Source organism: Notechis scutatus, chromosome 2 (genome assembly GCF_049901735.1).
Source record: "Notechis scutatus isolate UNSWTSFEM ecotype Mainland chromosome 2, rNotScu1.2, whole genome shotgun sequence".
Classification (NCBI taxonomy): Eukaryota; Metazoa; Chordata; class Lepidosauria; order Squamata; family Elapidae; genus Notechis; species Notechis scutatus.
Genome location: NC_142010.1, coordinates 163,766,045 through 163,791,137, shown reverse-complemented (window position 1 = coordinate 163,791,137; position 25,093 = coordinate 163,766,045). Strand labels below are relative to the sequence as shown.

Here is a 25,093-nt window from a genome sequence, read left to right as displayed (position 1 = left end):
GACCAGAAGCCGTACCGCAGCTGCATCACTACCCGCTTCAAACCCCTTCAACCCATACATGAATTGAACTGACGTCCACAATGAAGATGTGGCACGACCATGAACGCGAAGCCAAACAACAGGACCACAGCTCACCAGTTCAAATCCCCCGGCAACTAAGACTATCCTGAGCACAACCAAGCCCCCACCTGAACAGAACACACTCCCAGCCAATCAGAACATAGCCAACCCCCCAACCAATGAGAACACAGCCCCACCCAATCAGAACACAGCCAAGCCCCCACCCAATCAAGTCACACCCCCACTAGCAGTTAAAAGGAAGAAGCAGCTGCAAGCGCACATTACTCCGAGAAGCACAAAGCCGAAGACACAAGCCTGAAGATGATGAATGAGACTTCATCTAAACGTCGCCTAGATGCTTCCAATTTTACGCAGGAGAAAATCCGAATAACCAAAGATCCACATACAAATACCCACGAAAACCTCAGAAAAAAATATATATATGTATGTATGTATGTATGTATGTATGTATGTATGTATATGTTTTCTTAAGTTTTCGCGGGTACTTACATGTATGGCATTCAGCTTTGTTCGGGTATTTTCCCATGTCATTGTAGTTGTGCTTTTAATGTTGTAGCAACGTTTCAGCAGAATCTCATCTGCCATCATCAGGCTTCTGGTTGTGTCCGTCTGTGAGTCAGGCCCCCACAGTTGTTTCAGTTTTAAATTTGGGGCAGCCTATTGCTGTGCCAGAATGGTTTTATCTTCATCCTGATTGGTTGGGAATCTAGGTCTGTGTTTATTGGTCTTGGAGTTTGCTGTGTTCTGCTTGATTGGTGTTTCTAATATCTTCTGTCTGTTTAGTGGCTCTTTTTGTGTCTTGATTGGTTGGCAACATTGTGTTCCTTTATTGGAGGCCTTTTGTGCAGCTTGGCTCCAGGTAAATGGACGGCTATCATTTGTTAGGAAGCTAGGTTTCATCTGGGTGCCTGGTTGGGGTGTGTTTGAGCTGGAGGTATCAGGGGGAATCTGTTTGTGCCCAGGGAATCTGTTTGTGCCTGGCTAGTGGTGTGGAGATTTTTTTGTTTGTGAGTGCAGGTTTCCAAATGATTGACAGTCTGGTGGAATCATCTCTTCTATTCATGCTTTCAGGTCTTTTTTCAATCTCTATGGCTTCTCTGATAATTCTGTGGCTGTGGTTTTCTATAGTGGCTAGGGTTTTGGTGCCATTGAAGTTGATGCTATGACCTGTGGCTTCCATGTGTTGGACTAGTGAGGAAGTGTGTTCCAGCTTTTTGACTGCATTTTTGTGTTCATCTAGGCGGGTACTTATTCTTCTATTGGTCTGTCCAATGTATGTGGCCGGGCATGATGCACAGGGGACTTCGTATATGCCTTGGTTTTCCAGGTCAATTTTATCTTTGGGGTTTCTAAGGATGGCTGCTATTTTTCTGTCTTCTCCATTTACCCGGAGCCAAGCTGCACAAAAGGCCTCCAATAAAGGAACACAATGTTGCCAACCAATCAAGACACAAAAAGAGCCACTAAACAGACAGAAGATATTAGAAACACCAATCAAGCAGAACACAGCAAACTCCAAGACCAATAAACACAGACCTAGATTCCCAACCAATCAGGATGAAGATAAAACCATTCTGGCACAGCAATAGGCTGCCCCAAATTTAAAACTGAAACAACTGTGGGGGCCTGACTCACAGACGGATACAACCAGAAGCCTGATGATGGCAGATGAGATTCTGCCGAAACGTTGCTACAACTTTAAAAGCACAACTACAGTGACTTGGCCAATAAAGTATTCTATTCTATTCTTATGAGTAGTAAATCAAAATTAGTAAGATCAAGGATAAAATGATAAAGGAATGTGGACTGAATACATGTGTGATTTATGAAAGACATATGAAAAGGGATGGTCTGGTCATGTACAGAAAATGAATGGGGACTGAAGTGCAGAATAAATACTGTTGGAAGAAAAATCCAGTTCCAGTTCCAAGCAGGGAATAAAATGGAGACTGGTTGGAAAGAAAGGTTCCCTTTATTGATGAAGCAGAACCACTAACCGCATGTGATTCTGGGACAGCTGACAAAATGGAATTTAGGTTTTATACCTTCTGGATTCCTATGGGTTCATGTAGGGGTCATGGCTGGCTTTATAGGCAAAAGGGGAAATGCAAATCCTAAGGATTTGTCTGAGCTAATTTAGTCAACCTTTGGCTTGTATTTATTTGATTGTATTGCTTATTGTGATTCTATTGATTGTATTGCTTATTGTGTTGCTTATCTGAAGCTTCTGCCTGACCCAGTCTTTCTGAATTTAATTTACTAATTCAGAAAGACTGGGTCAGGCAGAAATTTCAGATAAGCAACACAATAAGCAATGCAATCAATAGAATCACAATAAGCAATACAATCAAATAAATACAAGCCAAAGGTTGACTAAATTAGCTCAGACCAAATTTTTTTTAGCTCAGACAAACATTTCTTGTAGAAATCTGCATTTCTATAAGCTGGCCTCCTCAGTTTCTGCTTGGGGCAGGGAAACTTGGGCTGGTTTCTGCATCCCTTAAGGTATTTTCCATTTCTCCTTTAGGAGCAATATTCTATCCGCTTTTTTAATATCCCCCAAAATATTTCATTTTTCGGGGAGGGGGGTGTTCCCACAATACATAAAGAGAGAATGGTTTGGGAGGGAAGTTACTGTTGGGTGGCCTTTGAGATACTCAAGAAAGAAGGGATGAGAAGTTTAAAGAACAAAGTAATGTAGGAAACAATGTATGATATGGTAAAAGCAGGAAAGATTTGCAATATATGAGAGGTTATAATTAATGATGTATATAGGACTAATTTTAGCTATATTTTTATCTCATGTTTCTAGATTTTTTTTAGTTACTTTGTCATACTTTATGGCTTTCAGCACTTTGCAAAATGTTGCTTACAGAGAAAGGAAACAGGTGCATGTGTTTATCCATATACATACACAATTGCTTCTTCTCAGCAAATATAATTATTTTGAAGAAGTAATAGCCAATTTTTATGCCAGATTTTCTACTTAAGAAACTAGCCACAAATTAAGGCTAGACCAAATAAAATTTGGTGTGTAGGTTAGTAGTGGCATTTAATTATCCTCTTAGAGATTGTGTAACTTCATAGATGAAGTCAGTGCTATTTTGTAACCTAATTGTCCTGCTATCATACTTGCTAGAGTTATATGTGTGTACACATTTGCAAACTAATAATCTAACGTCAGGAAATAAGCCTAGAAAAAACAAATTGGAATATTTATCTTAACATTTATTGAGATAAGGAACAGCGATACAGTATCTTAAATGGCAAATATACCTGCCATTCACCTCATTTATGCTCTCTATACAATGAGAGTACAAGTGAAGCCTTTAGGCTTAATCCTCATAAAAAGGAAGATAAATTACATATTTTTTTTGCCACTTATTACAAAACCAGTTTATTCCCAGCTGTTTTTCCTGAAGGAGAGGAGGAGTCTCCTGAAAAACAATCTTGGGAAGGAAGAAGGGCCCAGTAAAGTATGTGTGTATATGTGCATGGGTAGACAAAGAATATGAACATAGTGCTGACACTGCATTAGGGCATAACATGATGTATTTGTTTCTGATTTGCATGTAATGTTATGTAAACCCTGCCTCATGACTTGTAAATTATGCTTTGTAGCTTAATACATTGAAAAAAATCCAGCCAAGTCTGGTTTGTTGAATAAGCAATAGTTAAACACACTTATTGCATGTGTTAACCCAGTCTGGGTATGGATTCAGATGGAACTGTTTGTAAGACTAGATGTATGGATGAGAGCTCATAATAACTAAAGCATTGTGAACCAAAACCTTTCAAGATTGGGGACCGTGTATATTTGTCCACAAAATTCTTAAAATCATTACAACCCTCTAAGAAATTGAAAACACTTAGGCAGATCCATCCAGTATTTCACTGTAGCTTGATCAAACCAGAGATCACTTCAAACCTCAGACCCCCCCCTATGTGCTCATAATAATTAAAGCATTCTTGCCCCCATTCCCCTCCCAAAATCCAGTTTTGGGTTAAGAGAAACTATTAATCCCTGGCACTGTTCTGCTGGAGGAGAGTTATTTATTGGCTAGAAGCCTGACATAGACAGGGATTTTCTACTCGCTTGTTCTGATCTCTTGTCAGGAAATTGGAAATACGCTGGTTCAGTTCTCTCTTGATCGTATCCTTGTTCAGCAGATATTGAAATATAATGACAGCAATTCCAAGGAGGAAAGAATGGCAGTGTAAGCTTCAACTGAAAAGAATGAACTTCTGAAAGCTAGGTTCTTCAAAAGGAATTCTTTATTGAAAGGAAGTGATCTCCGTACTAGTCAAAGCAGAATCTAAGATGCTTCCAGGCATACAGTAATAGATAAAGGGAGTTAGAACCCCTCCCCTTATTCTGATGTGGATTTAGTCAAATAAAGAAGCAACATGTTAATTCCCCCCTCCCGTTTTCTGGGAATGTATCTTAGAAAAGTTTCCCAGGGAGTATCTTTCAGAGCTAGAATTTTTATGGTCCCTTCTCCTCTTGCTATCTCTCCAAGAGATGACAAGTTTCTAGACATCTGGCTCCAGTCCTCCAGTTGTATATCATGTGCAAGTTACACAGATTCAATATAAGGTTTAATACATTCAGGTTACATCAAAAAGGATTACTTGTTATCAAGTAATATGGGAGTAATGTGGGAGATACACGGATCCGACAGTCAGTCTACAGAGAAAACTTGTTTGACAGTATAGTAAACAACAACTCTGTGAGATGGGATGGGCTGAAAGAGAGTGCTCAGTTCAGATTCAATTCAATTAATTTTATAGTCAGAAAGGCCTCCCAAATGTTCAATTTATGTTGTTTAATCTCTGTAGAGAGACTTAGGCTTAGGTCTGTAAATATCAACATATATTTTGCAATTAAGGCTATCTCCATGCTTCTTTCCTCCATTTCTCAAACAATAGCCTTTTCTGTTTCCAACTTCAAAGTAGTTATATGTTATTATTGATTTTCAATTACTATGATTTGAAGGTGTTCCAAGAGCCACAAAATATGCTTGGGGGAGCTCAAGAGTTTTTTTTTATTGATAGCACTAGTTGTTAGCTTCTATATTTTGCCTCACAACAGTAGTTTATGCAGTCATCATTCACTGCCTGCATGATCTATTGGGGTTGCCTAGAAAACCACTCAAAACTGCTCTTGGTATGGAATGTGGTAACCCAGTTCTTGGTGGATTAATGTAAAGAACACCCCATACTTGTGCTGTGAGTTGGAATAGATTGCCGATATGTTTTCAGGCATACTGTAATTCCAACACCTGGTTCTGAGCTATCAAGCCCTGCACAGCTTGGCCCAGGGCAGGACCAAGCTATGGTCCTTTCCAACCAGAATCAACTTACTTGGCATGTTCATCAAGGGAGAAAGTCTCAGTTGTTCATAATTTCTGTGAAGTCAAGGCGGGTGTGCTGTTAGAACCTTGTTTTTATGGCATGCCCCCTTCCCTGCCCAAGATTAGATTGCCTTCTCTTATAATAGCACTCTAGAAGATAGCTAAAACAGTGTTCTTCCTAACATGTGTTGATTGTGTGGTGCTGGTTTAGGTGTATTTCTTGTCTATTATTAAACCTTGGTCAATTTATAATTGTCCATTTATCATGATTTTTGACAGTGTTTGTGCATTTATTTTACATTCAACCATAAACATTTTATTTTTGATGTTATTATAATGAAAATTTTAATTGTTTTTAGGGGACTTCCGGTTTGTCGACCGCGAGCGGCAGGGATTTGCGGCTGCGCGATCCCTGCCGCTAGCCGTTTTTGGGGCTCCGACCCAGCCGGGTACGGAGCTAGGCTGCCCTGCAGGGGCAGCTGAAGGTAGGGGATCCGGAGAAGGGTTTGGGGTGCTGCAGACTCCCTCCCTGGCCGGCAGAACTCCCTTTTCCCAGGACGTGCAGCGGCGGTCTGTAATGGCCGCCACAAAGAAGCTGGCAGCCGGGTAAGAATGCGCAGGAGGAAGTGGAGAAAGTGATTGAGAGGAGAAAGTTTTCTTGGCTCCTAGGACTCTAAGACATATCTAATAAAATTCCTGAAAAGTATGACTTTCTGAATAATACCTGCCAGAAGAGGAAAAAGCGGCTGTTTGAAGGTGCTGAAAGGATAGCTTTCCCTCTTTTCCTACGGAATAAATAACTGGATATTAAGAAACCTATTTCTTTTAGGTGAAAATTGGTTTTAAGCGATGAGTGGGAAGAGAGAGGATTAAAAAGAAAACATTTGTATGCTAAGACTTTGTTGGAGCAGATGCCTTAAGGATTTGAAGACTAGAATATATTGCAATAAGATTTTAAACAGATTTGGACTTTCTTTCTCTTGGATTGATATTACCCCAGAAGGAGAAAGTGAGAACTCTGCCTTGGTTTGGACTGACTGATAACTTTGGGACTGTTTTATTTTTTTATTTTCTTTTGAATATTCTGGTTGTTGTAAGAAGAAAGAAGGGGAAAAGAAAGAAAAAGATTTATAATGGCTCTTTCTGTTGAGGAACTAAGAAAAGAATATGAACAAGCAAAAAAAATGGTAAAGATGGTGTGGAAGAAGCTTTCCTTTTCTTAGAAATGGCGCTTATTAATTATCAACAAACATTACAACAGATGAAGACAGCAGAGGAACAAGAAAGAAAGAAAGAAAGGAGCCATTTTTAATGAATCTCAGAACTTGATCCAGAAAGAAGGAAGAGAGAAAGAAAAGAAAAGAAGAGAGAAAGAAAGAAAATTAAAGGACTTAAGGACTTAAGATCTAAAAAAACATTTAAGAAAGGGAAAAATAAGGTGCAAAACCAATATGATGATAGTAAACAAAAGGGAAAAGGAATACGACAGAGAAGGGAAGCTGGCAAGGCAGAGGCTAGAAGAAGGGGGGTAGAAAGGTTTGTTGGGAGAAGAAAGAAAGGGAAAAGGTGGAGAAAAGCTACAATGTTTTGAAATTAAATGAAAAAAAAAAATTTTTATGGATAATGGATAAAGTATAATTTTTTAAAAAAAAAAAAGATTTTGCAAGGTACATAAGATGAGATGGTAGTATTGTAATGATTTAAGAGTTGATAAGAGATTAAAATGTTAAAATGTTTAAAAATGATTGGCTTTAAAACCTAATAATAGGGAGGTTTAGAATATTGTTTTAATTAAAGAGTTTAATAAGACTATGGTATTGATGTTATTATAAAATTTTTATTATAGTATCTTTTTTTAATATTTGGATTTATTGTCTAATTATGTACTTAATTATGTTGGATGTATTAGTTAGATAGAATGTACCAAGCAAAATCGGATTGGGTATTAGATATTATTTTAAAGATTAATTTGATTAACTTAGGGGGATAGAAAGGCATCATACTCTGATTAATGATTTCAGGAGAAACTTATTTTCTTTTTTTTTTAAGGAATGAGACAAAGGGATGATAAAAAATGGACAAAAGATATAAATATAATGATTCAAATTAAGATGATTAATTAAGATAGAAGTAAGAAGTGTGAAATATGTGGGAAGTTAATATAGAAGGCTTAGAATGGTAAATAAAATAAGTAATGATATGTAAGATGAGCATGAATATAATTGAAGTCCATGAAGAGAGAGACATCTGGGTCCAAGTTACTTTCCAAAAGATTTTTTTTTATGTTTTGTGTGTTGTGTGTATATGTCTTTTGGGGGAGAATTAGTTAAAAATTGTAGAAATATAGATTGAGAATAATGGTAACTAAGTCAGAAAGAAATAGATGAAATAATAATAATGATATTGAATAAGAGTAAAAGAGAAGTAAAGAGAAATTGAATAAGAGGTTTTGGTATGTTGTATGGAAATGGTTTAAAACAGAATTATAATTTATCTGACTTGTTAAATTGACAATGAAAAAGGTTTAAACATGTAATGAATAATGACAATTTGTGTGTTTTAAAAATTAATAAAACTTGTTTAAAAAAAAAAAAAAGAAAATTTTAATTGTTTTGGATTGTAGTATCCTTGATAGATTCACTATATCTAAATATAATAAATAATAAAAAGTTACAGTACATCCTCCACTGTTAGATTACTTGAAAGTTTCAGTATCAGTGGTTTTCTTATTCACTGGTGATTTCCTTTCACTTTATAGGAACTTATCTTTCAGAACATTGTTCTGGGTCAGATAAGGCACCTACTTGCTCTGTGTGTCGCGAAGGTGAATACATGCCTACACAAAATTCTTCACCAAAGTGTTTTGCGTGTCAACCATGTCGCACAAATACCGGTAGGTTTAATTTTGTATATACAGTAGTTAGATTAAAAATGAGCACTAATAAACAAAGTAAGCATTCAAACTTTGTATATATATTTGTGTATGTATAGCTATTGGTGCCAGATGTTATTGTTATTCATATGTTATTCATTGGATTTACTGTGTTTTATTATAATATCTACAAACTTATGTTCTGTTGTTGATACAGAATCCTCTGCAATAAAACTAAATTATAAATTATATTTATAAATTGGGAAAGGGAAGGGAGGGCAGGGGAGGGCTAAAGCTGGAATCAAAGGACAGATAAAGTGGTCAGGAAGCATGTTTAATAACAGCCTACTAAAAATGTTGTCAATGTGGGCTAATTGGCACAGATTTTTGAAAGAGGAACCATTATGGAGTTTTATCTTTTTTTATAAATTCAAATAAGGTTTTGTATTATTTATTTACTATTGTATTATATTTTATTCCACTCTTATTATTTTTATAAATAATACAAGGCAGCAAGCACACATAATACTCCTTCCTCTTCCTATTTTCCAACAACCCTGTGAGGTAGGTTGGACTGAAAGAGAGTGACTGGCCCAAGGTTACCCACCCGTTTTTCATGCCTTCAGGCAAGACTAGAAGTCATTCTCTTGGTTTCTAGGCCAACACATTAACCACTACACTAAACTGGCTCATAAATTTATATTTTTAATGATATAAAATGTAAGCATTAGAACTGTTTTACGAAGTAAGCATTGTATACAGAAATAAAAGCCTACCAGTTTGGTCTGATGTTCAGGCTATTCTGCTATCATATACAGCAGTATGATCTCGATAGAAATACTCAGCTTTTCCTCACTCTTCCCAGGCTTTCAGCAGATAACAAAGTCCAATTGTACCAAGTGGGAAAATACTGTGTGTGGTTGTTACAGTAATCAGTATAAGACTACCAGAAATGCTGAATTTGTATGCAAGAATTGCAGTGACTGTCATAATGGAAAAATCAGACAAGACTGTAAGTATAACCTCGAAAAATCAATATAACAATTTAAACCTGACTCTATCTTCATTTGTGTCATCTATGATAAAACAGTATGTTTTTGTTCTACTTTGTTAATCTTTCATTATTAAGTCACTAACCTCTGCACCTGTTTTCTAACTATTTGTACAATAAGTCCCATGTTAAGTAATACTCTGTTTCCTCTTTATCCTTAATTTCCATCATTAACTTGTCCATTTCGGCACATTCTAATATTTTCTTTATTACCTTTTCACCTATAGGTATACTTTCATTTTTCCAATTTTGTGCATATGTGATTCTTGCTGCTGTTATTACATGTAACATTAAGTATGTAGTTCTTTTGTTGTATTTCCGCAGTAGCATACCTAGTAAGAACAGTTCTGGTTTTAGATCGGTTTGTTGTGCTGTCATCTCTTCTAACCACCTTTTTATCTTTAACCAATATTTTTTTGCCGTTGGACAGGTTCACCACATATGGTGATAGGATCCCAGTACCTGTTTACATTTCCAGCATTCTGGCAATATGTTTTGGAACATTTTTGCCATTCTTGCTGTGGCAAGTGTCATCTATAGAACATTTTGTACACGTTTTTTTTGTATGCTGTTGACATGGTTAATTTGTAATTTCTAAATTCTATGGTATGCCCAATTTTTTTTGCCAATACTATCATGGTTTCTTTTACACATTCTTCTTCCATTTTAAAATTCAGTAAGTATTTCTAAAATTTCTTTATTAATTTATCATCTGTTCCTAACAATATCTGGTCCAATTCTTGGGGTTCCTTATAAAATCCATATATTTCTGCATCTTTCTTGCGTCTCATTTGTATTTGAATATGTGGCCACCAGGCCAAGTGTCAGCCTCAAGATATCTTCCATAATATATATATTCTGCCTCCTAACTATTGCATCTTCTGTGCTGCTATGCAAATCTATTTCTTTCGGCTGTCATTAGCAACGGAGGGAGGGGGGAACTCGGAGGGGAAGGAAGCTGGGGGTGTTTTGCATTCCTTTTGCTGTGGGTAGCAAGGGGAGGGGGATTCCTGTCTTTAACTTTCCATTTCTTGGCTAGCTTCTATCCCCTTTTGCGCAACTGCGAACTTTTATCAAAATATGTCAAGGTCAACGGACAGAAGCCTCATCACCACCTGGAGATGGCCACATGATCGTATTCAGAACTTTTAATTGGAAGACTCATTTGAACTTTGGGGGGTGGGAGCATTTCCATCCCTTTGTATATGTGATCTGCGCGCCAATTTCTCAGATTCGGAATTAAATCTGTAGCTTTCACTTTATTCTCCAGTAAAAGATAACTTTGCTCTAACCCATGGAGTCTGAGTATTTCTTTCTTGGATTTTGAAGGGAGCAGACTGACACCAAGTCAATTCCCTGATTTTTTAGTTCCTCTTTTTATTTTAAGCCCCTTGTTCATTTAGTATATCTTTGTACCTTACAAATATCTTTGTACCTTACAATCCAGTTCTAAAGCATTAGGGTATATTAGCGCTTTCATCATAGATAGCCAGACTGGTATTTTCATATAATGATTCTGTTTGATTGTTTTCCCATACTGACAACAGAACATTCCTGATGGAAGTATCTATGTAGTTACTTTTCCTGTACCATACAAATGCATGCCACCCCAATTGTAAATCATGCCCTCCTAATGTCAATATTCTTTTGTTCTTCAACTTTATCTACTTCTTCATCCATGTGAGCACTGGTAATACAACTCCCAGTCTGGTAGTCCAAACCCTCCCTTATTTTTAGTATCTTACAGCAGTTTCAATTTGATTCTTGTTTTTTTACCTTGCCAGACAAACTTTGAAATCAATTTATTTAAGTCCTCAAAAAATTTTTTTCCTAGTTTTATCGGGATTACTTGAAATAAAAATAGCAATTTCGGTAAGATATTTATTTTTGTTGCGACCAACTACAGCTGTAGATTTTTCCATTTTTCCAAATCTATCTTTATTTGCTGTATTAATTTGGTGTAGTTGTCTTCTTTAATGGATGCACATCTTGCTGTTAGCCAATTCCCAGGTATTTAACTTCTTTAATTATCTGCATGTACATCTTTTCCATCAGTTCATTTTTCTGTTTATTTGTAAGATTCTTTGTCAATATCTTGGTCTTTTCCTTGTTTATTTTAAATCCTGCCACTGCATCAAACTCTTCTATTTTCTTTATTAATTTGGGTCCCGTTTCTAGGGGTTCCTCCAAAATAAATACTAAGTCTGCGAATGCTTGTACTTTATAGTGTTCTTTTTTTTAATCTCCAAACCTTTTATTTCTGGATCTTGTCTGATCTGTCTAAGCAAGACTTCCAGGGTTAGTATGAATAAAAGAGGGGATAGTAGACATCCTTATCTTGTGCCTTTATTTATGTTAAAGTTTTCTGGTATTTCTCCATTTACTATCACTTTTTGATTGGAGTATATTGCTTGGATCATATTTGCAAAGTTTTCACCAAAGTCTATGCTTTTCAATTGTAATATCATAAACAGTCAGCTCATGTTATCAAAGGCTTTTTGCGCATCCAGAAAAATTAATGCTAGCTGTTTTCCGGAATGGACTTCGTAATATTCTAATACGTTCAAATAATTCTCATGTTATTTTTCAATTATCTTTTGGGTAGGAAATCATTCTGGTTGGGATGTATAAATTCATTTAAAAATTTTTTTAATCTTTCTGAAATTATAGAGGCATATATTTTATAGTCTACAATTGATAATGATATTGGTCTATAATTTTTTATCTGTTGAGGATTTGTGTCTTCCTTTGGTTTTAATGTAATGTATGCTTCTGTCCCAGTTTTGGGGAGCTTGGCCTTTGTTAGTGCTTCATTGTAGACCTCCAGCAATGACGGTCCTAATGTCTCTTGTAAACTTTTATAAAGTTCTGCTGGAAGCCCATCTGGTTCAGGTGTTTTATTATTTTTTTGTCTTTTAATTGCTCCCATATTGTCGTTATTCTTTCATTTACCATTGTTCTCACTGTATCTGGTATTTTGGATAGACCAGCTTTTTCCAAATATTGTTTTATTGTATCTTCTGACATTTTTTCTTGACTATGAAGTTTCCTAAAGAATTCCTGGATTATTTTCTTTTTATCTTCATTCTGATGATGGAGGATCCCCTTCTCATCTATCAGTTGGTGAATCATTTTCTTCTCTTTCCCTTTTTTCAACTTATACACTAGCCATCTACCTGGCTTATTTTCATGTTCAAAAAAGTTTTGTTTTGCTATTTTAATTTTTTGTGCCATTTCATCTTGCACTATTAGATTTAGTTTATGTTTTATTAAATTGGTTTTTTCTTTTCTCTTAGTTTTTTTTTTGCAGATCATTCTGCAGTTCTATCTCTAGTCTTTTAAGCTCTTCTTGTAGTATATTTTGCTGTTGTTTCTTTTTCTTGCTTCTTCTTACTATATATGTTATTGCTAATCCTCGAATGGATGCTTTTGCCATATCCCAGACATTTTGCAGTGATGTTTCTTCTTTTCTATTTTCTTTAAAGAAAAATTCCATTTCTTTTTCCATCATTTGTGTGAACTCCTTGTCTTTTAAAATAATTTGATTCATTGCCCATCTCTGTTTCTTCTTTTGTCCCTCCATGTAACTTTTATAGGGTTGTAGTCTGCCCATATGTTCGTTTCTATGTCTACCTCTTGGACATTCACACCATGTCTATTTTCGACCACAATTGATGTTTGCTCGAATAGAATGTATATTGGTTTGTCTTTGGGTTTAGCTCTCTCCATATATCCTGTAGGTCTATTTTTTTGTGTCATTTCAGAAAAGATTTTTGGAAGTGTTCTTATTATTTTACTTCTTTTGCTGCTTTTATAATCTATTTTAACATCCACAATTGTGTTGAAGTCCCCTATTATACATATATTTTTGTAGTCCATGAACTCTCTTGTTGAACTCTACCTGGTTATTATTTGGAGTGTATATTGCAATCAAGAGGGTTTGTTTCTGGTTTATTAACACCTCCATCATTAGTATTCTCCCTTCTTCATCTGCTTATATTTGTTTGGTTTTTAACAATTCTCTAACATAGTGCCACCCCTCTTTTCTTTTGGTGTGCTAGTGACGAGTACAATTTCCCAATTTTGGGGTATTCCAATAGATTGCCATGTTGCTTTTTAATATGTACTTCTTGCAGGCAAATTATATCCAATTTTAATCTTTGTAGTTTTTTTTCCTTTTTATGGGGGAGTTCAATCCATTCACGTTAACATATAGTATCTTTACTTCATCTTCCATCTTTTCATTTATATATAGGTCTTACCCTTCTAGTTGTTCTTATCTCTCTCTGTCCTTTTGTTCTTGCATTTCTCATTCTGTTCACTCATTTTTCACCCTCACTCTTTCTTCTTGATCTAAGGCTTTTTCTTCTATTTGCATTTCATTTTGACTTTTACTTTCTATCTCCTCTCTACTTTCCTGTTCTTCATTTGCAGTAAAATACTGTTTTAAAATTCATGTGCTTTATCTAGAGTATTCACACTAATTTTTTTGTCTTGACAAGTAATCAGAATTCCTTCTGGTATCAGCTCTCTGAAATTAACGTTATAGTTAATCAGTTGTGCTGTCAAGAATTGATGCTGTCTCCCCTGCTGTCTAACTCTCCTAGGTATGTTTTAAGGTCACAATTTCTCTCCCTTTATACTTTATAGGCTCGTCTCTAATTCTTTTGATATTTCAGCTCTCAACATCTTCTTGGTAAACCTCACATGCACCTCTTTTGGTAGTTTATGCCTTCTTGCATAGTTTGTATGAATTCTAAATATTTCCTCTATTTCTCTTCATACATCATGTTTATTTTTCTCTAATACTCCAGCCAGCAGCTCTGTCATCACATCAGCTAGGTCTTCCTCTTTCTCTTCCACAAATTCTGAAATCTCAAATAATAGGCCGCCTTTTCCACCTTGAGAAAGATTACTGTCTCTTCAAATTCTCTATTAGCCTGTGATAGCTTTTGGTCTATTTCTTCCCATTTTTTTTCTGTTTGCTCAGCCCTTATTTCTATTTTATGTATCACTGTTCATTCTCCGCTATCATTTGCTGGAAGTTTCCTATCTTTTCATGCATCTTACATATATCCTCCTTCATCTCCCCCATTTCATTTTTTATCTCATCATGGTTCTTTGACATAACTTCCTGACTTTTGGTCATGGCTTCTTGGATCAATAGAAGCATCGCATGCATGCTCTGGGTAGAACTTGACTTCTCCAGACCTAGCATGCTTTCTATTGATTTTTGATTGGATGGGCTTGATGCTGCTGCTGATGTTGCTGAGGAGGGTGTAGATGAGGCTTTCTTTCCTATCTTCAATATGTTCAATGTAGTTGTCATCTCTAATACTCAAAAGGGGCTTATTCAAAATAAAAGACAAAGTAATTATTTTTACACAGCTAAAGACTATTTCCCACACCCCCTGGTGTAACTCCTTCAACTCTCTGGTATTATATCAGTAGAGATATACCCACAGTCTCAAATTTCTAATCACCTTCATTTAACAAAAAATATCTTTTAGTCTACAAAGTTGATAGTTCTGTCAGGTCTATTAATTACTCATAAGTCCCTTAAAGGTAGGTGCTTCCTCAATTTCTTCTTCCTCCAACAGTCAAATTTGTGGTCCACGTAGATCTAGCCACACTATTATTATTGTAATCCTTTTAGGAATCCTTTTACGAATTAAGATTTGTAATCCACCAAGGCCCCAAAACCCATCAGGTTACTAAGCTTTCTTTTAAAAACAATACCTAAATAGAAGCACAATTTCCAAGTTCACCGAGAATATTCCCATTCTTTTTTCACTCTTCCACCATTCAATCTGTTTGATGTCCTCACAAATTATCTGTGGATATCACAAGAGTCTTTATGGAGTCTTTATAGATATTGCATCATTCACTTCCTTTTTGTATATACTCTTCTGGTCAGTAGATGATGCTCTTACTCTTTTTTAAATACTGAAAAAGCTTCTTAAGCATTCTAAATCCAACATCAGTCCAAAAAATAGTAATAAGCATATTCCTAATAGTCTTTGAATATTTAAAGTTCTTTCAAAATAATTGGTTTGGACTTTGCTCTAACTCAGTCTCACTTCCTTCTGCCATTCTTTTCCAGATATGTCAATAGCTCTGAAAACTTAGTTGCCACTATTTTCGTGGAGCAGAAATCTTCCTCCACCCTTTTTTGAGTCCCACTTTTCCCACTCTTCTACTACTAAATCAGGATAAATTCATTTGCAGAAGATTAGAAAGTTCTCACCCAGTATAGCCACGTTGCTCTTTGATTTTTCCCTTCCTGTCTTTCACCAAGCTGTCACAGCTTCGGGTCAGCCATGATGACAGTCTTCTCTCCTGTCTCTCCCTCTGGGGTTAACTATGACCATCGAGAGTCTTCAAACAGGCAAAATCAGATGGGAAAAATGGAGTACCGTTCTCCCGGTCTGCTTCGCTGTGACGTCACTACCGAAAGTCCCCCATTTTCTTATTTTTATCTGGTTATCTGTGATCTGTCTTTTATCACTTAACATGCATTGTATGGTACCACATACTGAATTAAAAAAACATTCTTCAAAGAAAGTGATATAGAAAAAGAGATAACTTCAAATTATGTTTAATTAGTAAGGAATGAGAGTAAAGCTATACAGAAACAAAAACATGTTTCAGAGCCTCTGGAACAGGGGTGTCAAACTTGCATCGTCATGGCAGCATTATGTGATGTATCGGGACTTTTTTCCCCTTCACTAAACTGGGCGGGAATGGGGCCAGCACATGATATATCCGGCCCACAGACCATGAGTTTGACACCCTGCTCTGGGGTTCTCTTATAGCATCTGCCTACAACCATTTAAATCATAGGAATCTTTTTCTGGGATCATGCTGCAGCTGTGAAATTCTGGGAGAAGATGCAGCTCATTTAAAGCATTGAAAAGCTCAAGTCTTGAGGACTCCTTCAATTTCTTGGTAACAGTACCACTACCACTGTCATCTTCAGGGATGCTTTTTGGCTTTGCAGTGATGGAATTCTTTGGTAGTCTTCCATCCTAGTCCTGATAACTAATTTTTGAGTGCAAACTATGAAAGCCAAACACTATCATTAGCTGCAGAAAAGAAGTATTAGTTTTTTTCTGTTATTTTGAATATATGTGAGGAAGGCCCTCTTTCCTTGTTACAATTTTTAGTACAGTATCAGTTCATCCTAAATTTCAGCATATTATCTAATTTCAGACTTTCTGTGCTTCATTATTTCTCAATTCCATTCTCATAGCATTGCTAATATTTTCCTCTGGTTTTGTCCCTATCTCATAATTAGTTTTAAACTATTTCTTCAAGTTGTCTGTCTTTCCAAACATCTTCTAGCCTGTTCCTGTGTAGTACCCATCACTTTACTTCAAACTTCTTTCATCCAGAAAACAAAGAGCATGATCCCATAAATCAAAGGTATCATGAGAATAGCTATTATTATATTTTAATAGAAATATTAGTATTTCTTCCACTTAATCAAATGCTCCTACTATTTTCTCCCTGGAAACTATTTCTAATTTTCTTTGGAAATTTTATTTCTCATGTTACTACTTCCCAATCTAGCCTACACCTTGTTTCTTGGTTCATCTCATGCAAATGTTAATCAGAACTGTCTGTTTAACTTTTTGGGACTATTCCAGGTTGAGTATTTGTTTGGATTTAAAAGGCCCCAGCTTATTATCACCTAATTATTATTATTTGCTTTTCCTGCTATTTCTAGGCACGCCTGATAGTGATACAATTTGTGAATGTCACAGAGGATTTTTTCTTAAGGAAGATCAGAATGAATGTCTTCCCTGCAGCAGGTGGGGAAATGTTATTTATCTTGTAATACATGTGGGAGTAACTCCTGGGTTAGATATAACTGTAGGCCTTGTCTCTGCTCTCCCAGCTGATTCATCCTCCTGCTTCCACGCTCATTTCCAGTGGATTTCAACTTATTATTGTGCTTCATAGCTGATCTCTGCTCTAATCCTTTGTACAGTGGGATGGATGTGTCATCATGTGCTTACCTGTTAACAGAATTACAGAGGTGGAAGGGACCTTCAAGGTCTTCTAGTCCAACTCTCTGCTCAGGTAGGAGACCCTATACCAGACATATCAAACATGTATTCCATGGGCCAGATCTGGCCCATGATAGGCCCAGAGTTGTCCCGCAGGGCTATCTCGGAGACAGTGAGGGACTGGCCTGAGGCACCCTGGCCCACGCCCACCTCAGCCCCCAAGGACAGTATCTGATACAGCCCACAATCTCCAGTTGTCCTGGAACAGTGGTGCTAAAAATAGTTGGGGAGCTTCATGCGTCTCCTGTTTTTTATCCTAATCTGTTGTGAAGTTGTGAAAATGCACATTATGGAATTATTGAGTTCCAGTCTTTAATTTCCCTCCTCTGTACTACCCAGCTGTTTCAGTTTACTCTATTTATACTATTTCAATTTACTGGGTCAATTGTAATTTAAACTTGCCAACCCCAAGACAGGGGACGATAGTGTGACAGAAAAAAGCCATGTATATATTTTTGCATGCAAACAAATGTGAGACAGATACAGGGGAGTCTTAAGCTTGACAATTGCCATACACGTGCCCATCCTTCCTGTTAAAAGAGAGGCTACCATTCCTCTAGCTTAATCATTTGCAACTAATGGGTTTTATTCTGGATTTAGCTACACATAATGAAGGAAATATGGGTTCCTAATTCTAAATGCAAACCTGGAGAGCAATACTTGTTGATCCTGACTAGAATTCTTAGCTCTCACTCACAATCTCACACACAAATGACTCCTTACTCTTATTTTAATCTTTTTTTCACCTGACATTTCTTTAATGGGACTGGAGCCCAAATCTAGCGGGACTGAAGAAGGATTAATTTTCTTTTGCTCTTGCTTTCAGAAACATGTGCTTTTCCACCCTCTTTTGACATTTTAAGGGTCAGTTGAATGGTTTAATTTGAGTAATTTAATTCCCCTATTTTCTAATTCTGGGTATAGATTCAAAGGATAGTAAAATAAGAAATGCTGTTGAATGTTATGAGTAAGTACAGGAATTTCTGATTTCATCTTCTAGCTGCGATAAGGAAGAGTGCAAGGAACATTGTGAAACAGGAAGGGTAATTAAAAGTCCATCAAATTCCAAAGGTGAGATTTGAAATAAATTATTTAATATTTTAACTTGATTGATACCATTTCCTTCCATTCACATTTCATCTTTGCTCTAATATTCTTTTTTTCATTAACATTTATTTTTGTATCTTTTCAAGCCAACAACATCCAACATGGTTGTTTTTTTTTTTCATTTAGAACTCATATATGTCCTCAGTTTCCTGACTATCATTTTTGCAGTCGGTTTTGCTGTATTTATAATCAAAGCCATCAAGAAATATTTTCCAGAAAGACAGTGCTTCTCTTCCTGTAGTAAGTATAATTAATTGCCTGTTAAGTGCAAAGTGACTGATTTCATTCATTACAGATCTAAAACAGTAAATCAGAATTGGACACAGTGAAAGGCTATCAACACAACTTCTTTTTTCATATTTGTCCCATTAATTTAAGATTGCAAAGACTCGGGGTTTTCGAATGAGAAATTATAATGTGTAGTGTTATGAGATACATATTTCTATTGAACTTTAACAGGTGATTCAGACTCCAGAGAGGTAAATAAAAATATAGCCACCTGTATATGCTAAAATGTTTGAGAAGGTGTTTGGCAGAATTCTGATTGTCACTTCAAAGCTGTATAGCAAGTATTCAGACCATTTTCCCCTTACTTTTCAGTATGTTATTAATATTTCAAAATGCACAACAATGCACTTTATACATTCTTTCTCTAAATCAGATCTGATTTAGAGAAAGAATGTGTAAAGTGCATTGTTGTGAGAGTTGATAAGAGTGAGCAGATGAGGATTGTCCATCTTTTATAAAGGACACATCCAGCCCTCTATTAAGGAAATGTGAGAGAGAATAGACAACAGATATATTGCCCTAAATTACTTATATGGAAGGATTTGCCTTTGGAAGTACAGCATTAATAAATACTATTTCCCAAATCCCTTGGATTAATTGTTTCTAGTCCAGACTGCAAGGAGGAAAGTGACAATACATATGGCCCTGGGAGCAGTTTGCACCAGTATGTTAACCCATCTTGTGTTTGGTCTATGACTGAGTAACTTCTTTGAATTTATGGACAGTAAACCATGGTTTTGACGTAGCATGTTTTGTGAGATCAGCCTTTGATGACATAATACTGTATTTTATCTCTATTAAATTCCATATCTTATATATTAAGTAATTTTAATATTAAAACACCTATTTGTTGAAAGCAGGGACAAACCTTTACAGCGGAAACTAGAAAGGTGCTTCATGCCTTAACCTAGATTTGTATAGCATAGTCCAGCTGGTCTGATTTGCCATGTGTTAGCCATACTGTTGCAACTTTGTTATCTAATCTAAGAACTTGTCTGTTAGGTATACTATATTTACAGAAGCTATTAACATCTGTATCCATTGAGAAATATTTTGTTTAGTACAATTTCAGCTGTTTATTAGTTCAGCATCAACCTGGGAAAATAATAATCAGTTTGATGGAAATGATATACATTTATTGTGTCTTTGATTTTATTTTTTCAGCTTCAGATCAACAGTCAAAAAAGCAACTTGCATCCAAGGTAAGTCTAACATTCCCCACAAGTATGTTCTCCACACAGATCAGGATTAACTTAATATCCCTATTGCCATTGTTGCAAAGGTAAATTAGGAGTCCTTAGATCCTGATAAATTTACGAATAGATTCTAGGTTTCTGTTTTTTAAATCACTAGCCATTGATCCTTTTTTCCCCACCAATAATTCATTTTCAATGAATATTCATATGCTACAATATGTATCCTTCTTTAATGCTACTATTGGCTCAAAAAACACTTATCTATAAATATGCTATCCTTCCCACCCCCCCAAATGATTTATATACTGAAGCCTTCCAAAGTGAGAAAAGGAAGAGAGGGTTGAGGGAGAAACTAGAAGACGCAGCTTCTAAGCTTGCTTAATGATAGACAAAAACAGTATCAAAAAACAGCCACTGAATTAGGTAATACAGTGTAGCATAGCACCTTTATTTCAAATGTAGACCATAATACACTGACTTAAAAGTACACAGGCATAAGGATCACACATTTCCATCTGTAAATGAAATGTAATATGACTAAATTCATAATTAATTGTAATGAAAAGTTCTGTGAATAAAATTGTAATATTAATACTAAGCTCTGTAAGCATTAAAATAGTTTGCAAGATACAATCTAAAATTAAAATTAATAAGCTATATGTGTAAAACTAATCAGAAATGTAGCATCAGTTTAGCTCTAATATATGGAATATTAAGAACTATGTAGTACTGGTATTATCTTACAGATTACAATTAAATTTAAATAATTCTAGCTAAGATTTATAAGTTGTAATACAAAACAGAGGCATGTGGCATGTTATTGAGAGAGTATAAGCATTTTCCAATGTGCCTGATTAGCATGCTCTCACAGTCTTAGAGCATTAGCAAGATAAAAATATTATGCATGCTCTGAATAATAAACAGGCTTTGTAGAAAGATATGCTCAGCAATCCTCATTGCCTAGCTTTACAGTGGTAGAGATGTTTCATAGAGGCATTTTCTTATGCTCTCCTCTGCAATGGCAATGATGAAAGCATTCCAACGTATCAATATAAAACCCTTCTCTATTTTGGATCTTCTGAATGCTAGAGGTACATTGCTGTTGATATTATATGCTTCCATTTCTCAGGGCACAATAGATACTCAATCTACCTTGTTCAGTGTTTGGAATATGCTTCTGCAGCACAATGCAATCCTTTTTATATCCCAAAGAATACAGGATAACCAAGTATTATAAAACCCTAGCACAATCACCTCAGCATTAATGCCTTCTTTCGTGTACCGTGGAAATTATTATCAGGCAGTTAGATCATCTGAAGCAGAGAGAAACTCTTTTACTGATTTCATATCCTTTGAGCATCATACCAGAGGGAGTACACCCATTTCAGACGTAGGAGAACAGCATTGAAATTTGGCATACACAGTCATAATCAAATCTTATTTTAGTGTTAAAGTTGCCATCACTTTAAAAGCATCCTGGAAAGCAGATAGAAGATCCAACTTCTTTCATAGATTCCCAACTTATGAAAACCATCTACTCCAATTGGAGAGTTGTATGCTAATCACTAAAAAGATATAGTGAAAGCAACTGTCTGTGTGTATTATTTAAATGTAGATTATCAAACAGGACTTATATTCAGAGTGGTAGAAACCAACTATCCCAAGATCTCCTTTCAGTCTTCCCCTTTCCTCCCCAGCTTCAGCTTCCAGTACATTTGAACTGAAACCATCTACCGCTATCTCATTAGTATACCAGGTTTCCTGGATCATTTTGTTACCACATTTAGATGTAAACTTGAGAAAACAACCATTCATGCTGCTATAGCATCCTGCAACACTCCAGCTCAAGGGGAAACTCTTACGCTAGACTTGTGTTAGCAATGGCACTTAGACTTATATACCACTCCATAATTATTTACATTATGTATCTAATTGTGCCCTCTCTAAGTGGTTTCCAGAGTCAGCATATTTACCCCAACAATCTGGGTCCTCATTTTACTGATTTTGGACGAATGGAAGGCTAAGTCAATCTTGAGATGGTCAGGATTGAATTCTTGACAGTGAGCAGAGTCAACGTGGAATACTGCATTCTAATCACTGCACCACCACAGCTCCCTATCCCTTAATTTGTGACTGCATTCATGAAAGCTAAGGTGGAAGTTTTTGAGATGTATCCTACAATGGAGGAAGATGAGATACAGAGAAAACGGAAGAGAAGAAAAATAGTGAATATATGTAAAATACATTTAAGTGACATTATTTCAATCACCAAACCGTAAATGATATAGATATAAAATAAAATTTGTCAGTTTGGTCTAGTGGTTTAGACCCCAGCCCAACCTACCTCACAGGATTGTTGTTGTGGAGAAAATAGAAAGAGGAAGGCATATAAGGTATGATCACTACTTTGAGTTATTTGTAAAAATAATAAGGGTGGGATAAAATAAATAAAATAATGAACACAACCAGCATGGATATCACTTTCTTAATATTCAATAAGCCATTTAAAACATGAAGACTATTAGTGGTAGGACTTCAGTGAAGAGACCACAATGAATTAAGTAAAAGAAAACAGATAAAGATATTAATCATTATTACTATTAAACTTGGTCAATGTTTAATCAAATCTGATGGTTCCTAATGAGATGACATACTGGTAGTGCAATAATTTTCCTGTGGAAGTATTCATTGCAATACTAATAAATTATGAATTCATTTACCAATATTGTATATTGCCAGTGCATAGAGATAGTATTTTATTTAATTTCATCTATATATATAAAAGCAGAATACCACTCATGCATCTTCACAAAATATCCAGAACTGTAAAGCCTACAAAGTTGAAATTTGGCACATATGTTCCTCTTGGTTTCTAGGTGTTCACTAAGAAAGGATTTTTCGAAATGACCATCAGAGCATTAGTATTTTGTATATTATTATTAACACGCTCTGATTGCTAAGGAGTTCTACTCCCCCTCCTCACCTGAAAAGAAATCTGTTCCAAATGCAAAACACAAGCAGAGGAGAGGAGTTTCCATTTCAGTTTTAGTTTCACAGTACCGAGCAGCTTTAGTACAGAACAGTTGAGCTAAGCCACGCCCAGGCTCCTTGCTGTCTCCTTCTTGCTCACACAGCAAATATTGTTTCAGTTTCCAAACACACTGACAGGACGCTAGCCAGATGAATACCAATAGATGCTGGTTAGCAGAGGCAGATTTTTCCCCCCTTATTTTCCTCCCCAAAAACTAAGCCCGACCACATAGTTTCGTAGCGAAGCACAGGTATCTAGCTAGTTATTTATAAATAAAAGGGAATATATGTAGCACTCTTTTCTAAAGTGCCTACAACAACAGGTGGTGGTGGTGGTGGTCAAAGGGGTAGATTGGTCTGTGAGAGAAAGTGGCCGATGCAAAGTCATGTGCTTTCAGGGTTGAGGGTGGCATTGAACCATGGTGTAATTTAACATCATAACATGACATCTCCAGGAGGAAGGGTTCTCCAGGAGAAAGGGTTGACTCAGATTCTGTTATCTCCTCCCTTTCAAGCCAAAAATAATAAATACAACAAACTTGTGTTTAAACTCTTTTTGAACCAATCCCCTGAATTCAGAGGAACTCAGATGTAAAGAAATTTATGACAAGCAAAGATGTATCGTGACAAAGATTCTTCTCAGACTGCTCAGAGTCTGCTCCTGCAGGTCCTGTACCTCATCACTTTGATTTCCAGCTGCCTCATGATTAATGGATTGCATAAAACCATAGATTGGGCCCATTCCTTTCTAGAAAGGAACAGGAAACAAGTGAGGCAAAATAAATGCTCTTTTGTTCTACCTTGCTCTTTTCTTACCCCACTCCATCAGGGTACATAGTTATGGAATTCCAGGCATGTTCACCATTCCTATAGTCTAGCCTTCCACAAGGAGCAACAGGGTGAGGTCTACATGATGTTAGTTATTCCTTCTAATAGGGTGTATCCCTCTTGTTCTTAGACTACAGATAAAACAAAAAACTCTCTTTTGGACATTAAAGAAGAAATGATCCTGGGCACCATGCAAGTGCTTCCACTAAGTCAAGCCCAAGGTCAAGAACTGCCAGACTGCATAAAATCTGCAAGAGAGACACGGATTTCTGACAGTAAGTGCAACTTCCTTTAAGGGAATGTAGTGGATGACCAGTGCTATTAAAAATATCTGTGAACTGTAAGATGACATATGGAATATATGGAATATGGCTGCCAATCAAAAGACCAAAAAGCAGGGGGAAAGAAATCTTACGTAAATATTAAAAAGTACAGAGAATCTTAAATATAGATAGTGTGACGTCCAAGAATCAAGAATGACACATGGAGTTACTTCTGATTAGTTTCTTTATTGTTGTTTGCCTACAGACAGAATCTTTCCAGGTGAAAGTAACTATTATCCACATAACTATAGGTATATTCTGTAAACTGCTAGGAAAGGATAGTCTTTGCCCTCTTCTTGCCTCCAAGACTTCAAAGCTGTGCTGCTTCTTAGCTCTCTAGTAGGCAGCCCCTTCCTCCTAGGATTCCAGATTACAGTGTCTCAGGTTTACTGAGGGATCTCATGTTTTGATTCAAAAGAAAAGAGAAGATACTACTCATTTAGTAGATACTACTAAATTATGGTTATCATATTGTCTTTGTGTTATCTAGATGAAATCCTAGCTAGGATGTGAACAGGGTGTATTGTACCGTGAAGAACTACTATATTAGCTAGTATAGGAATGTTTTAAAGTACTAAGTTGACCTGGTCTAGGCAGTGTGACATACACTTGTGCAAATCCAGAGAGGCAATAGAGAAAGTTTAAAACCATTGAAACATCTGGGACAGTTAAATAATAATAATAATAATAATAATAATAATAATAATAATAATAATAATAATAATAGTAATAGTAATAATAATAGTAATAGTAATAATAATAGGAAGAAGAAGAAGAAGAAGAAGAAGAAGAAGAAGTAGTAGTAGTAGTAGTAGTAGTAGTAGTAGTAGTAGTAGTAGTAGTCTTTATTGGGCCATATCAAAGTGCAAAGTCCCAGCAACAATTTGTTAC

At 36.1% G+C, this 25,093-nt stretch overlaps 1 protein-coding gene across 1 annotated transcript in view; it reads left to right on the top strand.

Annotated features, from left to right (window-relative positions):
- Nucleotides 1-25,093, top strand: part of LOC113417192 (tumor necrosis factor receptor superfamily member 1A-like) — a 44,100-nt gene that overhangs the window by 15,177 nt on the left and 3,830 nt on the right. The window contains exons 3-9 of the mRNA XM_026675442.2: nucleotides 8,194-8,328; nucleotides 9,173-9,319; nucleotides 17,088-17,172; nucleotides 18,431-18,501; nucleotides 18,664-18,777; nucleotides 19,990-20,027; nucleotides 24,010-24,154. Of these exons, the coding sequence (XP_026531227.2) occupies nucleotides 8,194-8,328; nucleotides 9,173-9,319; nucleotides 17,088-17,172; nucleotides 18,431-18,501; nucleotides 18,664-18,777; nucleotides 19,990-20,027; nucleotides 24,010-24,154 (735 nt within the window). The remainder of the gene's footprint in view (nucleotides 1-8,193; nucleotides 8,329-9,172; nucleotides 9,320-17,087; nucleotides 17,173-18,430; nucleotides 18,502-18,663; nucleotides 18,778-19,989; nucleotides 20,028-24,009; nucleotides 24,155-25,093) is intronic.